General features: G+C 35.5%; 1 protein-coding gene across 1 annotated transcript; it reads left to right on the top strand.

Annotated features, from left to right (window-relative positions):
* The first annotated feature begins 3,063 nt into the window (after positions 1–3,063).
* On the top strand, positions 3,064–13,705 carry LOC138316257 (gamma-glutamylcyclotransferase-like). Its single transcript, XM_069257870.1, has 4 exons — positions 3,064–3,236; positions 11,064–11,194; positions 11,890–12,035; positions 12,306–13,705. Exons 2-4 carry the CDS (start codon positions 11,087–11,089, stop codon positions 12,574–12,576), a joined length of 525 nt encoding a protein of 174 aa, XP_069113971.1. The 5' UTR covers positions 3,064–3,236; positions 11,064–11,086; the 3' UTR covers positions 12,577–13,705.
* The last annotated feature ends 4,237 nt before the right edge of the window (positions 13,706–17,942 follow it).

The raw sequence follows: 17,942 nt of genomic DNA, 5'->3' as shown, positions 1-17,942 counted from the left end.
ATTTAGTTTTGGAAATTGAAATAATAAAGAACAAATAACAAAGTACCAGAAGTTGAAATAGAAATCTTCATCATTTATTATTCAAAACTTAACTAAAATCACCATAGGAAAAATGCAATGAAGGCTATTACTCAACATACTATGATACCACTAGTGTATAGAGTACACTAAAGTTATTTCTAAATGGACTTTATGGTATAGTGTAGTGGTAATATCAAGTCATACTTGAAGTATAAAGTTTTCTTTACAAAGGTTCATCACAGAAATGTAACAAATATCAAAGAAGAAATAAACCATGTCCATGATTTTTGACAGAAAAAAAAAGGTTTTTTTTAGCCTTTGATTCAAGTATGCTTTACATTAAGCACCTCATTCACACAAATACAATATTGATCTGTATCCATAGACAAAATAAACAAGTCCGAGTCCAGTCGTTTTTCCTGTTCTGCAATGTATGCTGTCCTCCCTGAAGAAATAATTTTCGGCTGTTTTAAAGTCTCACATAGGTACCAGCACAAATAACTTAAAGAGATTTTTTTTGTGAAATCGTAAAATTCAGTTTAGATCTCTTTCTAAACATTTATAGAATTGTCCTAGTGTTCATGGAAAGTAGAGACACATTTGGTTCCTCTGTGCAGCTTTACTTCAATGTACAGTTGACTTGGAAATTTTTCTATCTGTCAAAGTCTGACCCCTACACCATCAGTATGCCTGCTTAGGCTGTTGTGTTGGAAGAATTCCAAATCTCTTTTTGATTGTGACACGATGCCTTGAATATTTGTCATCAGGGGAAAACCTAGCTGGGTGGGCTGAGAAAGTAGGCTTTCCTTCAGGATCCTCTCTCTGTAAATACATATGCAGAAGTTTCATGAATGACAAATCAAATTGAAGGTTAAACTTACCGTAACACAAAGACTCGTTATACAGAATAGATAAAAATATTTTTGATAACAGATTTAAAAACAGATCGAAATAATGAAAAAGACAAATAGAGATAATTTCTATTGTTTCTTAAAATTAAAAAAATGACACTGTCTAATATATGGCTTCATCCTCTATACTCCAGGGGTTACTATTACTGTTGCTGTTGTTATATATACACCCCTGGACTATCTCAGAGTAAAACTGGAGGCAACAGTCAGAACAGGTAATTTAGTCCTTTGATGTATGTCAAAACAATCATCATATAATAGTACCCTTTGGTTGACTGTGGCTTGAAGCTGGGTTTCACTCTTTATAGTCTTCAAGGAAAGATTTTGCAGGCCTGTAATAGGTCAGATATTTCTCCTGAACTGCCTTCAGTTTTACTACCAGATAGTCCAGAGGTGAATATAATGCTATTTATGCTCATGGAAAAAGTTATAAATAATGTAGCAGGTTTTCATTGTACATAGTGTTACGGTCGCCTTTTAGCTTCGTGCTAGGGGGAATTTCCCTTTAGCTCATTCGGTAGAGCGGTGGACCAGTAAGTCCAGGGTCGCAGGTTCGAGCCTTGCTGGCAGCACACGACTCTCTCCCAATTACATTTGTGCCATAGACCACTCCAAAAGAAAGCTATATGAGATTGCAAGGCTTTGTTGGAGACAGAACCTGGGTTGGTCCGTGTTCGGGGGCGAACACGTTTGATAGGGGGGAGGGGCAGTGGTGTAGCTGGTTTTACAGCGCCGTTACAATAAGCGTACATCTGACAGCCAGTCTAGTAGGTTATTCGCTTGATTGGTAGCTAGTCAGGTTGCATGGTAGCTAGTCAGTTTGCCAACGACATTCAATAAGCTGTGTAAGCACGGCTCTCGTTGGCTGTCGCTTCAATGTAGGGGCGGAGCTAAAACAGCTAGTTGAAAATGTCTGTCGTCGATTACTATATAAAATGATTGGCATCGTAAGCCCCATAATTTAACAAAAGATCCCAGAGGGATCTTGGCGCCCACCAAAGAATTATCTATATCTGACAAAGGAAAGATGGAACTTTTCTCTACTTTTTAAACTTTTTCATACATACTACATATAAAATTTGAGACAGATCGCTTCAGTACCTTTTGAGAAATAGCGGTAACAAACTTCAACTATCAAAATCCAAGATGACTCCTCGGCGGCCATCTTGTTGATCAATTGGTCCCAAATCACAATATGCACAACTAGGCCCTAGGGGAACCTACATGTGAAATTTGAGAAAGATCCATTCAATACTTTCTGAGAAATAGCGATAACAAACTTTGAACATAAAAATCTAAGATGGCTGCCTGGCAGCAATTTTGTTGACCAATCGGTCCCAAATCACGATATGCACAACTAGGGCCCTAGGGGAACCTACATATGAATTTTGAGACAGATCCCTTCAGTACTTTCTGAGAAATAGCGATAACAAACTTTGAATAACAAAATCCAAGATGGCTGCCTGGCGGCATATACATATATACATGTATATGTTTCTGGACAATGTAAGCTAAATAATATTCAGATCGGATGATTTTTGTGGTGTTCAGAGTATTTCAAAATTAATTATCCATTTTCTGGAAATGGGATACAGGGCTAAGTACACAACCATTCATTTTAGTTTTTTTTTCTTCTTCTTTTTGCGCGTCGTAAACCTGTGATCCATGTAAACCTTTTATTCGGGTCTATACAATAAACAATATGAAGATACATGCAGGAATACGGCATGAGTGTTACCATATAATATGTATGCAACTCCTTAACTAATTACATGAGCTGCGCTCTTACAAGGCTTTGCCATAATTCATTTTAATTTCACCCCTTAGAGTAGTGTCTGTGTGAGAGCGAGTGCGTGTGTGGCGGGAGGGGGGGCTATCGCAGATTCGTGTCTATTCAGCCAAGGCCAATGCATTGTCTCTAGTAAAATAATATTTTGCTTGATTGTACAACATAATTACCTTCAACGTATAAACCCTGTCTCCCTTTTCGTTGAGGTAATACATCAGATACATGTCGTCAAAAATATATGAGAACACGGCAAGCACGAGGAGCAATAATAGAATCTTTGTCGTTGGCACGCGTTAAAAGTGTGTGAGTTTCAAGCGTTTTTAAGATCACACAAGAACATTCTAAATAGAGAGTAGGATTATGTAGTCAAAGTCCGGTTTCGGTTGTGGTTCATTTTAGTCACTAATAGCTTAGTTTAAAACATAACATGGACATATAAAGTCCCTGCAGTGTTTAAACCATATTAGAAAATATTTGCTGAAACAAAACGGTCCGAGAAATCCTACCTTCATGAGGTGAGTAACTGTGTACAGTACACTATTGTAAGCCTATATAGCTACTGTATACAGCATTGGCTCAGCATTGAAGTCAAATAATAATGTAGCCATATCCAACGTTAGTAGCTAAAATGCACCATAAAACATGACCTTTTGACAAGATCTCTTACAATATATTTGTTTGTTTAGACGTTCAGAAGATTTTTCTCAATTTAAAAATCAGAAACTGCTGGAGGCGGAGGCGAGCAAAGCAGGTGAACGGGAGGCAACTCCCAGTAGGAAGTTTTTTAATCTCATAAATCTAGGTTTTAAATATGATCTTACACATATTATTATTTAATTTGAACCAAGGAGACAAAAATAGTTTGGACGAGTAATAATTACAAAATAATTTCAAAAACACATATAAACTATGTTTCTGATAAATACATATTAGAAATTACATTTAGTAGATTCTACGTATTCCGCCCTCGGAAACCCATAGTTTAAACTACACTACATAACGTTACGCTCCGTTTATAGACCGTAAAGTGGGTAACCGAAGATGATTTAGTATATAATTTAGGCCGAAATCGGGTATATAACTGTCTGTCTCATTCATTGTTCTCCGACTTTTTGAACAGCACTGGTCTCATTTTTAATAAATAGGCCTATACATTGTCGTTCAACCAGTGAGTTACCGGTAGCCTAGATACCGCCTTAAGGTTCATGTAATGGCTTTAACAGTGATATTTTGCAAGCCTAAAACGCATTACTGTGCTGCAATTGAACAGAACTAATTTCATTAATTGTTGGTATATACCCTGGCTAACTTTCAGTCTTACTGTTGATAAGTAATTTGTGAAGCTGCTTGTAAATTTCAGTAAAATAAGAGAAAAATGTATATTCCATCAATGCAATTCACACGAGTTCTATGTCTTCTCCAGAACTATACATTTTTCTCATATTTTACTGTATTTTACACGCAGCTCCACAAATTACATATCAACAGTAAGCCAGGGTATATACCAACAATTAATGAAATTAGTTCTGTTCAATTGCAGCACAGTAATGCGTTTTAGGCTTGCAAAATATCACTGTTTAAAGCCATTACATGAACCTTAATAAGTAAATAACACCACCGTTGTGGTAGTTGTAAAAACCTAATGATGTAGCGATTTAGCAGACTAGTGCACGGAGTAAAATAAACTGATGTTCAGGTTTAACTGGAATTCATGTCTTTGCCCAAGAGTACAGAAACAAAATAAAATTTGTACATTTAAAACTTGCATGTAAATAGTCTAAAAATCAAGTATGGTGGCTGCAAAATCCACTTCATGCAAATTATCGGATTTGTTTACATACAGAGCTAAAAAAATAGAGCTTTGATATTCCACATTAATACTTCACTTAAAACATCAGCTGATCTACCGATCAATTCACATATATTTATAAAACGGTCCGAAAGTAAACAATTTTGGAAAAATATACGCATGTTCAAATAATTGCCTGCGAGATCGCGAGATAATATAAGTTTTTTAACTTGTGCCCAATCCTTTTTGTATTGTAAAAATTGCAAATAAAATATGTTTAAATCGAAAAGATCGCGAGATTGCAAGGCGACCGCGCACTCACAATATCGTGATCTCGCACTTCAGGTCGAGGTTGAGAGGTGGGTGTGTCAGTGAGACTGAAAAAACTGCAAGAGTTACTCTATTACAAAAGGTGAAATATGCCACAGCCTCCCAGACATATATGATGTACATTCACAGACGCAAAAGCGACAACATATTATATACACACACAAGACGTCCCAACATGACCCTAGCTATTACAGTGGCGTAGGAAAATGAAACGTAATGGGGGAGGGGCGCAAAGGTCCTCAATGTTTCGTAACACTCCCCCCCCACCCCTCGCGCGCCCCGCACCCACAGGAGATACTTGATATACTTTTTTTCATATATCATTACATATAATCCTTGTACTCATCTATAGACAGTGGCGTCGCTAACAGGATATTAATGAATACGCAAAATTGCGTGCGAGTTTGGGGGGTCCGGGGTATCCCCTCGAAAAATATTACGATTTATAATGACTGAGATGAGTTCTACGATATATTTTGATGATTTTGCGAGCGCCGAAGACGCAAAATTTTGTTGTTTCTCCCCCGGGAAAAAATTGTACGATTTTGAATGGCAAAGTTGAATTTTACAATGCATTTTTTTGAATTGCGAGCGCCGAAGGGACGAGCTTTTGGTGTTGGGGGGTCTGGGGGTCCCCCGGGGAAAAAATTACGATTAAGAATAGCTGAGATGAATTTAATGATTTGTTGAATTTGCGAGCGCCGAAGGCGCGAGATTTTGGTGATTGGGAGGTCCGGGAGTCTCCCCCGGGAAAAAAATAACGATTTAGAATGGCTGAGATGAGTTTTACTATGTATTTTGATGAATTTGCAAGCACCGAAAGCGTGAGATTTTGTTGTTTTGGGGGTGCTGGGTTCTGCCCCGGGAAAAATTATAAGATCTTTGCAAAATTAGATTAGGTCACTGGAGACTTCATCTCAGGTGACTTCAAAACTGAGTCCTGCATAGACTTCCTTTCAAGATTACAGAGAAACTGGCACCCAACTTCAAACCAACACATATGTACAGTGAACCACATTATACAATTTCTTTGATGTACGTTAAATGATCTGATTACCTGTGTCTTCTGTTGCCTGCAGTTTCATTGACCGATTTATCAGGTGTAATATAGCCACGCCTCTACCCGCAAACACTTGTGTTTCTATTCAATGTCGAAACAAACAATGCGGTTTGATTGACAGCTGGCGATCAGTTTAATATGAAATAGTGCAGGGATAGATAGTATGTCAGTGATAGTAACCCCTGGCGTATGGAGAAGGATTAGGCTATTACTCTGAGCAGGCTCTTTTCTTAAGTAAAGGTATTTCTTAAATAAAATAATGTGGCATTTTATAATTGTCCCTATGACATACAATTAAGCAAGGAGTTCATCATAATTGCTATTGCTGCCTGGAATATGCATTTTCATGAATAATCATGTAAAAGTCTCTGCTAGCTACTCCCATTTTATCGAAAAATAAGTAAAAAAATTGGTAATAATAGACAATATCGCCTAGCTGGACACTCATTCTCTTACAAACACATTCATTTTAGAGAACAAGAAATGTTAAACAGTTTTTTACAAAGAAAAAAAAAACAAAATAAAACTACTGCTATAATCAAGCTAAAATAACCAGAATTCATTTAATATGGACTATTTCGTTTCATAATGACATGGCATCAAAGATTTGAAAAATATCATGTACTTACATGTATACATGTATATACACGAATAATCATGTAAAAGTCTCTGCTACCCCAATTTTATCAATAAGAAACTGTTTTTCCTCATGTAGATAAAAAAAATTGTCATAATATAGACAATATTGGTCTCTGACCGAATACTCAATCCATAACAAAACATACATTTCTCTGTTTTCGCAAATTCTTTTAGTGATATTGTGCATTTTGCTAGAAAAAATACCTTAAAAAATAAACAAATAAGCCAATTACCTCCCTTTATCCAATCCAAATGAAAACTGTTCATGTGAATATTTAAAGAATATAAAGTTTTTAATTAAAAACCAACGTACCCTTTTAAGTCAGTTGTCATTTTCAACCCTTGATGGTATACAAATGTACATGCATCTGATCATACTTACATAAGATATTTAACAATATAGTATGCTTTAATCAACAAATGCCTTGGAAATGTATAATGCTAATTGGAATTTCATGTTTGGCAATTAGGGTAATGGGTTATATAACTTAATAAGTGCCAATCTTTCTAATTATCATAACATTTATGAGACCTTTTATATGAACTCTATTCGTGGGGCCACAGTGGCCGAGTGGTAAAGATGTCCCGACATATTACCACAAGCCGCCCACCTCTGGGTCACAAGTTCGAATCCGATGTGGAGAATTTCCCAGGTACTGACAGCTGGTCGTTGATTTTTCTCCGGGTTCTCCGGCTTTCTTCCACCATCAAACCTGGCACATCCTTAAATGACCCTGGCTGTTAATAGGATGTTAAACTAATAAAAAAAGAGAACTCTGTTCTACATCCGAATTGGAACACATATGGTACCAGGTAATTAAATTATTTTAAATCCTTGATACTGTTGAAGGATATGAAAATCAGTTAAATAAATCATCACATTAAGGATCTTTTTGTAGCTTTTATACATACGCAGAAATGAATTACCTGGTATACCTTTCATGCTTCTCTTTTGTTTTATTAATCATTTACATGAATAGATAACACAGCATATTTATTTTTTATATTGAGGAAGATTACCTATATATACACACATTTTTTTGTATATACATGTAGGTACTAGTATTTAAAATAGTTACTGTTTCCAAGTGTTATTCATTACAGATGAAAAAAATGTCAAGAGCAAGCAAATCATATACATATATTTAAAAGTCTATACCTTAACCGAAATAGCTTTCAATTTATTAATTTAAAAAAAAAATTATTTTTGATTTAGAAAAAATTTGAAAAAATTTCTCAAATTCAAAATTTATCTGTTTCTAAAATGCTTAAAACTGATGAGGCTGTTACAAGTTTGACATTCACTACTGTATAGTGAGTGTTATAACTAGGTCGCCTTTTACCTAGATACTGTATGATATTAAAAAAACCTAGAAAAACTGTTGTTATCTTGGTATATCAAATTTTATCAATTTAAATTTCATAAATTTCAAATGATGTAGCCATGAGTGTAAGATTCTTTTTATCACATAACTAGTATTAATCAAAACATAGTCAAAATTTCAGTAATTCTGACAGGAAAAAAGGGCATCCATGGTGCTTAGTTTAAAGTGCACCTTGACCTCAATAAATGTATTAAATGACCACCAGATCAGAGTACAGGGGGCACCAAGAAGATATCAACAACTTCCTTTACAAGGAAAAATCTTACAAATTTTCTTGAACATTGTTGATTTAACTATAGACCTATTGAATCCTTGAGAGAATAGCCAGGGCTTAAGCTCTGGGTCAAAATTTGGATTACTTTCAATTCTGTTTATGTAAGAGTGGCGAAATCAGGCTTGAATTCAACCGAGATAATCATACAACATCACCGTCGTCATTAATATCTACGAAGCCACAATAGTGTTCGTCTTACAAAATTTATGACATGACCGTATATAACATTGCTAAATGGGTCAGTGTGATATTATACATGTACCGGGGTATGCTAATTTTCACAACGCGGGTCAATCTGAAGATTCCTGTCGGCATCCTAATTATTACGCAGTAGTTGACTATCACTATACACAACACAGCAAAATTGTGAAATGAATTTTCATTGTTAACATTATTACAGCAATTATTATGTGTCATGTAAAACTGCAGTGCATACAAATATACATGTATCTACATGTAATAATGATGATCATATCCATTGTCAAACTTCATTGTTACTATTTTTCTGGTTTGTTTTCTTTAGTTGTCTAATATTCAGATTACTTAAAGGCGTTTCGGTACCTTCTGAAAGTCATTTCGCCATGTTTACTTTATGATACCGAAAAGACTTCCGCATGTACCGAAATGACATGTAACGAAGCTACTGTGTGTGTGTGTGTGTGTACGCTACATGTGAGCCTACGCACTAACGAAACGACATGTGCATTACTTTATGGTTTAACTACTAGCAATTTAATCATATGATCAAACAATATATTAGGAGATACATATATTCAAACGGCATATGCCTCAAAGGCAGTACAAATGTCAGTTTACGTGCTGTTAAGCCACGATTTAGAACGCATGCATGGTCCTGTTGTCAGACAGTCACTCGCGATGATGATCATAAACAGATTGTAAACAGTAGCCTACCTAACGTTATATTTCAGGCCTACAAAAACAATCAAATATATCTGATAATACTAATATCCACCGATAACGATATTGATGTCTATAACAAGTAAAATGAACAATTACTTACCTGATAATGCCGGATTTAACTTGAACATCAAGGCGGCTTCAACGTTTTTACTCAACCGGATACAAACAATACACATTCCTCACAGGGGGCGCGATAGTCTGCGCCATGATTTTGTGCATTCGAGACGGTGCACACAGCTCCATTTCATTGTTGCACTTTTTGAGCGCATTTTGTAACATTAATGTGATGATCAGTGCATAAATTATTTACGCATTTTAAGATTTTTAGTTAGTTCCACAGAAAATTTCATAAATATCACTCATTTTTAAATGGTACATTTGCCGGTCCAATCGTTCAGAATAGCTCCGAAGGAAGGCGCCTGGGACCCCGAAATATCTCGTCTGTTGTGGAAATTTACCGAGAACCTGCGAAATACCACCATTATTCAAGACTGTATTGGGGTCGTTGTATGTAACATTTCCAAAAATCAGACATACCGTTTTGTTCAGAATTACAAGGACTATTTAAATGTAGAGTCTCAGATTGTTAAGTTTTTTAATTATTTCACTAGGACGAATTAAACAGAAACCAGTGATCAAAATGCCGATTTTTGCCTGTTTGACCTAAAAAATATCACCTTTAATGAATTTTCGTAGCTGACACGATTATTTCAATCGATAGATCACGCTGAGATTAACTTACATTCAAAATTTCAGCAAAATATATCGGTTAGTTTCCTTATTACCCAAATCGCGAAAATAAGCGGGTTGATTGGTTTATTTAGCCGTGTTAACATTTCGTTCTAGAACGAAAACTCTGTTGTAACAGAGTTGTCGTTCTATCTCTTCATTTCATACCTGCGTATGGATCGGTTATGTTGTGTTCTGTGTATGGTTGTGTTGTGTTCTGCGTATAGTTGTGTTGTGTTGCTTTGTGTTGTGTTGCATTGTGTTGTTATGTTGTTTTGTGGTTGTGTGTTTTTGTGTTGTGTGTTGTTTGTTGTGTGGTGTTGTGTTGTGATGTGTGATGTTGTGGTGTTGCGTGGTTGTGTAATGTGTTGTTGTTTGATGTTGTGTTTTGTGAGGTTGTGTTGTGTGGTGTCGTGTGTTATGCTGTTCTGTGTTGTTGTGTTGCGTTAATGTTGGGTGGTGTTGTTGTTGGGTGTTGTTGTTGGGTGTTGATGTTGTTGCATGGTTTTGTGTTGTTGTGTTGTGTGATGTTATGTTGTGATGTTGTGTTGTGTTGTGGTGTTGTAACGTGGTTGTGTTGTTTGTTGTGTGATGTTTTTGTTGTGATGTTGTATTGTGGTTGTGTTTTGTGTTGTATGATGTGTTGTGTTGTTGTGTGATGTGTTGATATGTGATGTTGTGTTGTGTGATGTTGTGTTGTTGTTGGGTAGTGTTTTTGTTGCATGGTTTTGTATTGTGGTGTTGTTGTGTTGTGTTGTTGTTAGTTGGTGTGATGTTGTGTTGTGTGATGCTGTGTGGTTGTGTGATGTTGTGGTCCCGTGTGTTGTGTTGTGTCGTTTTGTAAAAACGAGTTCTTTTGGGGTCACATTTCAATGGGGTCCATTTTCAACGGGTCGGTGTGAAAAGTGCGCTTAAAGTTCAGTTTTCAACGGTTTCGGGGTCATTTTTCAACATTGAAAAATGACCCGAGGTCAGTTTTCAACGGTGGTCCATTTTCAACGTACATCGGCGCATGTATTCAGATAAGATGACACTCAGATATTAAACTATATATATTACATTGTCGTCTGGCATTTGGTGACCTTTTTCTATGGTTTAAGATGGAATGTTGTCACACTTTTTAACCTTTAGTATGAAATGTGATATTGCACGGTGATGTCATAGAAGAATCATTAGCAGTAATTATGGTGGCTTGGTTTGTCTGATTGGTTCCAGTTAGACGACAAAACTACACAACAATGAGCGGCCACACATTTATGTACTTCTCGTACGGCAGTAACTTACTGAAGGAACGGCTTCTACTCCGCAATCCCACAGCTGTCTTCCAGTCTATCGCCAACCTTAAGGTAGGCCAAATTATTCTAAAACTGCTAATTCATCCATCAGTGTTAACGAATCTTCAGGAAATAGCGCTATACACTAGACTAAGACTTCTTCCTCATCAGGAGGTCAAGAATCATCATGGAAATTGTAATTATTCTGTTTGAAAGTATTCAATTGCATTCCTCAAAATGAAATAAAAATCTTATCTAAAGGTTTAAGTTCTCTGACCCATGACGGTAAGCCTCCAAAATTTGCTTGCAAAGACTTCACGAAGATGTACATATATTTCAGGATTATATCTTGCTGGAATGAAAGAACTAGATAATGTTTTCATACATTTATGAAGATAACTCACAAAATTTAATCATCATTGAAGGAAAACAATGACATTGCAGTTTGTAACGTCAACTGAGATTGGCTAACATAACGATGTAATGATGTTATAGAGCAAAAAGATTTTTTGAAAAAGATTATCTATAGTAGCAGATAGAATCAAAAGGATTAATTTGAATATACATGTATTTAATATGTTATGGAGATATACACAAAATTATGTGTGTACCTCTCGATAAACCGCGAAGTAATTGTAAATTATTGATACCAACTGTTTAGAATTATTCTCCACCAAATAGACAGTATCAACTGCTTTGGGATAATTCTCCACCAAAAACCTTTCTATAGAGTTAGAATGTATAAGCTGTTTTGTTTCTGTTTGAAGGATTATAAACTAGGATTCGAGGCTATCGAGAATCCTAAACAAAGCAGATGGCACGGTAGTGTAGCTACCATTGTAGATAACCCAGGAGCTAATGTATGGGGTGGCGTGTGGGAACTCGATGTCAAAGATCTGGCTAGTCTCGATAAGTAAGTCATTTCAAAAACTTAACGTAAAGGAAGAGTCCCAGTGTTTCAAACTCTCAATACAAGATTAGAAGCATAGTTTAGAATAACAAATTTGTTTGAGAATACTACAAAACATTCATCTATACCGGTGTCACATGTGGCATGTAATTTTTTTTTCATATAAGGAGTGGATCCATTAAGTTTTTTCTTGTGATGTTCTAGACAGTCAGATTAAATGAGTTCGTTTAAGCCCTGTTTGTGTTATGAATTGTATTTTTGAATTAATTGCAGACAAGAAGGTATCTACAAAGGATTTGATGTAAAGGTTGTCTCTCCTGAAGGTCAGGAGTTCACCTGTCGCACATATAAATTAGAAAAGATCGGTAACTCTGACTACGATAGCCGACCATCCCCACACTACAAGGACGTGATACTACGAGGGGCCAAGGAACTCCAACTCCCAAAGGATTACGTCGGTTACCTACAGGACATTCCAGATAACGGCTACCAAGGTAGCGTGGAAGTGTACGAGGAGGTCATGAAAATGCTGGGAGAAAGATGATGGCTAGCTGTGATATTTGTGAAACAATATAGCACACAAGATAGGTGTAATGTTTTACTGTTATATATCCAATGATTTTACTTTTAATTAACTTTGATCTTCAGCATTATTTGATTTCCAGCGTTTATTTTATGTTCTGCTGATCTTTGAATATTGTTTTATTCCTCCAATCCTATTGCTTGTATTCTTTTATAGTATTATAGTGTTATTATCACTTTGCAGATATTTCAAGAGTTCATTTGAAGTGCCTGTGTTTTTATCTGTGGATTTTACATAATAGTGTTTCTTTTAATTGTGACGGTGTAATTAACTTTTAGTGCTGATCATATTCCTTTAAACTCTTCAATCGTGCCATTTTGTTAGTGCCTTCCTTAGTGTGTTCTAAATTGTAAAATTGTAATGGTGCATTGTTAGAGATTTATCACCGTTACGAGTGACATTGGTTTTGTCTTTTTCTTGTATCGACTTGAATTCAATGGTTTTGGTATACCTTATTTTCTTGTATCGTCTGGAATTAAATGGTTTGGGTATACCTTATTTTCTTGTATCGACTTGAATTCAATGGTTTTGGTATACATTATTTTCTTGTATCGTCTGGAATTCAATGGTTTGGGTATACCTTATTTTCTTGTATCGTCTGGAATTCAGTGGTTTTGGTATACTTAATTATAGCAAACACCCATAGTTTCTACACAATCAAAGTACTGAAAGTACTGAAGCGGTAGATGTCAATGGTCATAGTATTAGTACAACTTCAAATTAGTAAACGACCCAAAGAAGACAGGACATAAACTAAGGCTGAAAAACAACATATTATTACAAGTTAGTGTTGTTGGTTTTTTTCGTTGTAAGAATTTAAAACATTGATTTATTTTCACACATTCAGTTTTTAGCAATTAAACATGATTAAAAAATATCTGTAACTACAACTTCCACATCCAAATCTGAAAATTATACAATGTATATGTTATTACTGTTATATATAGTAAACAACACTGCGTATCTTAACTTATATCAATCTTGTTATGTACTAGTTGTTACTTAGGGAGATAACTTATATAGGTTATGCCTGTTGTTCAATCCTTTTTCAAATATTATTTTGAAATAAAAGGTGTTGCATGGCCGCCCACGATCGATTTTTGTTTTTTTGGTGCGAATACATCAATCGGCACGCAATACGTATCGGAACATTACTTATTCCATGAATAGATTAATCATGCGACTACAGCTCCACCTTTTGTAAGTTTTACGTCCGATTCCTACTTGTGCGCCTTTAATGTATCATATTTAGGCATACAAAACCCAAAGATAAATTATTTTGGTGTAATAACATTGCATTTCGTATTATCTTTTTAACGATATACAATACTTCAATAGATCTGTTGGGGTTTTCTTGCAATTTCCAGTTTTGCTCTTAATTTTTCATGAAAAATAGAGCAATGTTCATTTCATTAGTTTTTAATTAATTCCTTAGATAACAATGACAAACCCCGAGTACCCTAAAATTTTAGCAATCAAAAATATCTTCATATATCATTTCTTGACTCATGAAAATATTGTGCCGATGAATCACTGGATATGCCGACTTTTGGCACTTTTGTACGTCTACCCCCTTTATTTCTTACCCAATATCAAAGTACTGAGAGTACTGAGGGTTAAAAATGTTAAACGAGAAGGCACGTGACCAGTCAATGCAGGTGGACGGTGTTTATATCGCTCTCGTGACACTCAATATTTTTACCTTTTTCCAATTGGATTTTTTACATCTCTTTCTGGATTATGGAAAATGTGACAATGATTGACTAAAGTATCAGGACTAAAACTCGATAACCGCCCGAAATGTTAGTAAACAAGGCATGTTTTGCTACCATCTAATATGAACTGAACTGTACTCACTATATCTCATACGTACACGATACGCTTTATGCTCCACATACATGTACGTTCTCTCGTATATCGTGCGCCTAGTGAACTATTAAGTACTGAATAAGATACTCTGTATCCTGTGATACTGTGTTTAATCTGCTATCGATCTTTAAACATTAATAATGGCTGACAAAAGAAAAACCCTGTCAACGTCAAGCTCTGACCGTAGCTTCCATCATGACGGTCAAGACCACTCAATGAGGCCCACCAAAAAGGTTGTGAAAAAAGTGAAAACTGGATTGAACTCTTGCCAACCTACATTAGCTTCATTTAGATTTGACAATTCTCATCTGAAGAAGTTCGGAGAGGATATGATGAAAGCGATAAGTAATCTCGAGTCCAAAGCCAGCTGTATTGATCAGAAACTTTCCGGAATGGTTACCACAGAAACCTTAAATGACAAATTTAGCAAAATGGCCACCAAGTCAGACCTTGCCAGGGCTCGCGCTGTCAGTCGCCATAGGCGCCAATGGCGAATTTGAAATGCATTTGGCGATTTAAAAACAGCATTGGCGAAAGAAGAATTTTTCATGAACCCAAAATTTTCCTCCCTCTACAGACGTTTCCATACGGTGAAATTCGCCAATTCTAGCCATACACAACACAGTGGGTCACTGACTTGATAATTAGGTAAACAAAAGAGGTGTGAACACTTCCTGACCACCACCCAGATCCAAGTTCCTAATTAGCTGCCTGGGGCTGTTTCCACCTGGGCTTGGTAGTGTCACACGTGTGTATTACAGCTGAAGTTGATCGGCCGATTGGCCACCATTAAAAAACAATTACCTGGCCTTTGAATACATTTTGTGATTACAGCTAGTGAGCATTACATCAAAAACAAGCACAGCTTACAACTGAAAATGATTTACTCACGTTTTTAATGTTTAATAGGCCTAACTGTCCCCCAAGTCACAAAGTTTGCAATCGTAATGGCCGCCATTTTGGATAAAATCAATAGTCGGTCCGGATCGGTACAACTTCAGGATTTCTTTAAAAATCATGTTTAAAAAAATAAAAAGGGATTTTTATTCTCCAGAATTTTTGTGTACATTTTTGAAAAAAAAAAATACATTATGAAAAAAATATTTATATAGTAAATATAATTGCATTTTAATCAATTAAATTTCAAAGAAATTTTCACTTTTTCTCTCTCTCTCAAATAAGATCTATATTTTATTATTTCAACTCAGGTTTGACACATTTTTTTTTAATTTAGTACTTCTGTTGTGATGAAAATTCAGTAAATATTTCCATTCAATTAAGCCCAGTATTTTATATATATATATATATATATATTATTATATATATATATATTTCAATGAAAGATATATAAAATATAAAGGTATTAGGATTGAAATACATGTTTAATTGGCATTGTTTCCCCTTCTTTTAATCAATATAAAAGATATAAAAAACTGTCCCTGTGAAGAATGCCCAGGTAGATTGACATGCGACCCGCAAATTTCAATTGGCGAATCCAATTTTTGACCCAGTGCTAGCACTGACTTTTTCGTAAGATAGTATTTGATCAACTGAATCAGAGTAGCCTACTTCCGTGTATTTTCTCAAAACGGGAAATACATGCATCATCTAATTACAGTAATTGCAGCCTATGTCCTATCGTACATGTATTCAGTAAATAAAATCTTGTTTCCCGAACGTGTTAGTGCTTATTGAGGATCATATTAGCTAAACATGATACATTTAGACATCTACAACATGTACAAATTGAACGAAAAGTAGGGGTAGGGCGATGGAGAGATGAAAATATTTCTGTATCTGTAGTTTTATACTAGAGTATTACTCGGCAAAATTGGAATGTCTTGATTTAATTTGCATCTCCCTTCACAGTTTAACGGAATTGAACAGAAAATGTTTTAATCACTTGATTGTTATGAAATCTCAGTTTATTCAGTACAAGATTGAGACCGTATCGGCATATATCAGTCCGTTTTTATGAGTTATGTAATGTAAGATAAGATAAGATAAGATAAGTTTATTTCTGGTTCAGGACTTATATGTAAAGTCCTCTATACCAGACTCAGACAAAATATAGAGTTTACAGTTAATACATTTTTATCCGGTAATAATAATAAATTAATGATGTATAAAGGCTTTGTAGTTGTATAAGAGTTCTTGTTCTTTCCAATGTTTGTCTAACGCATTTTTGAAGGAGTTTATATTTGGCGCCATCACTACATTCTCTGGTAGATCGTTCCATATCTTAGTAGCTCTTAGTGAAAAAAAGTTTCTCCTAATCTCATAGTTTGATCTTGTATGGAATAGCTTCCTCCTATGCCCCCTGCTGCTCTCGCGGTCCGTTGCATCTTTCCATAAAGATAAAATGTTACAACATTCGGAGTCATATATTCCATCTAAAATTTTGAAGAGTTCTATCATGTCTCCTCGTATTCTTCTATATGCCAATGTTGGTAATTTCAGTTTCTCCAGCCTTTGACTGTATGCTAGATGTGACATTCCTGGTAGACATTTTGTCGCTCTTCTTTGGACACTTTCTATCATTTCTATATGCTTCTGTAGGTAAGGCGCCCATACGGGGCAAGCATAGTCCAAATGAGACCGAACTAAGCATTTATATAGCGGAATAAATGATTTGATGTCTAAAAACTGAAAAGTTCTTCTCAAAAGTCCAAACATGGAATTGGCTTTTTTTACTTTCTCTGATATATGGGTGTCGAAGCTTAACGTGGAATCTACAACTACTCCTATATCTTTTTCTTGGTCTATATGTTGCAGTGTTTTTCCATTGAGCTGGTATTGTATAATTTCCTCACGTTGGTTTCTTGTTCTCTGTTTGTGTATCCTCATGTGTTTGCATTTATCTGGGTGCATTTTTAGAAGCCACGTTTCACTCCATTTCGACATTGTATCTAAATCACTTTGCAGATCTAAAGCATCATCTTTGCCACGGATAGCCTTGAATATTTTAGTATCATCCGCAAATAAGTATACGTCTGACTGCACTATATCTGGAAGATCATTAACAAATATCACAAATAATAAGGGTCCAAGAACCGATCCTTGTGGAATTCCTGATGTTACACTTGACCATTCGGAATTTTTGCCATTCACTGTTACCATTTGATGTCTTCCTTTCAAAAAAGATGAAATCCAAGTTTTCATCTGCTGGTTGAAATTATATGAGTTTAATTTATTCAGTAAACGGTTGTGCGGAACTGTATCAAAAGCTTTCTGATAATCCATGTATATACAATCGACTACGTCACCTTTATCTAAAGCAGTTGTCCATTTATCCAAAACTTCTAAAAGTTGTAATGTTGTTGATCTACCTGATAAGATTTAGAAACCGTATTGTTTGTTGGAGAAGTACTTGTTTTTCCTCATAAATGTTACTATATGATCCCTTATTAGAGTTTCTAGTGTTTTACAAACAACTGACGTGAGACTTACAGGCCTAT

Source organism: Argopecten irradians, chromosome 2 (assembly GCF_041381155.1).
Source record: "Argopecten irradians isolate NY chromosome 2, Ai_NY, whole genome shotgun sequence".
Lineage (NCBI taxonomy): Eukaryota > Metazoa > Mollusca > Bivalvia > Pectinida > Pectinidae > Argopecten > Argopecten irradians.
Note: the sequence above shows the minus strand (reverse complement) of the source record. Positions and strands in the feature narration are given on the sequence as shown.

What these genes read in the sequence shown, in the direction of transcription:
- LOC138316257 (XM_069257870.1), top strand. Translation starts at nt 11,087, where the DNA reads ATGAGCGGCCACACATTTATGTACTTCTCGTACGGCAGTAACTTACTG. An exon ending in AGTCTATCGCCAACCTTAAG is followed by an intron (nt 11,195 to 11,889) that starts GTAGGCCAAATT and finishes TTCTGTTTGAAG; the next exon opens with GATTATAAACTAGGATTCGA. An exon ending in GATCTGGCTAGTCTCGATAA is followed by an intron (nt 12,036 to 12,305) that starts GTAAGTCATTTC and finishes AATTAATTGCAG; the next exon opens with ACAAGAAGGTATCTACAAAG.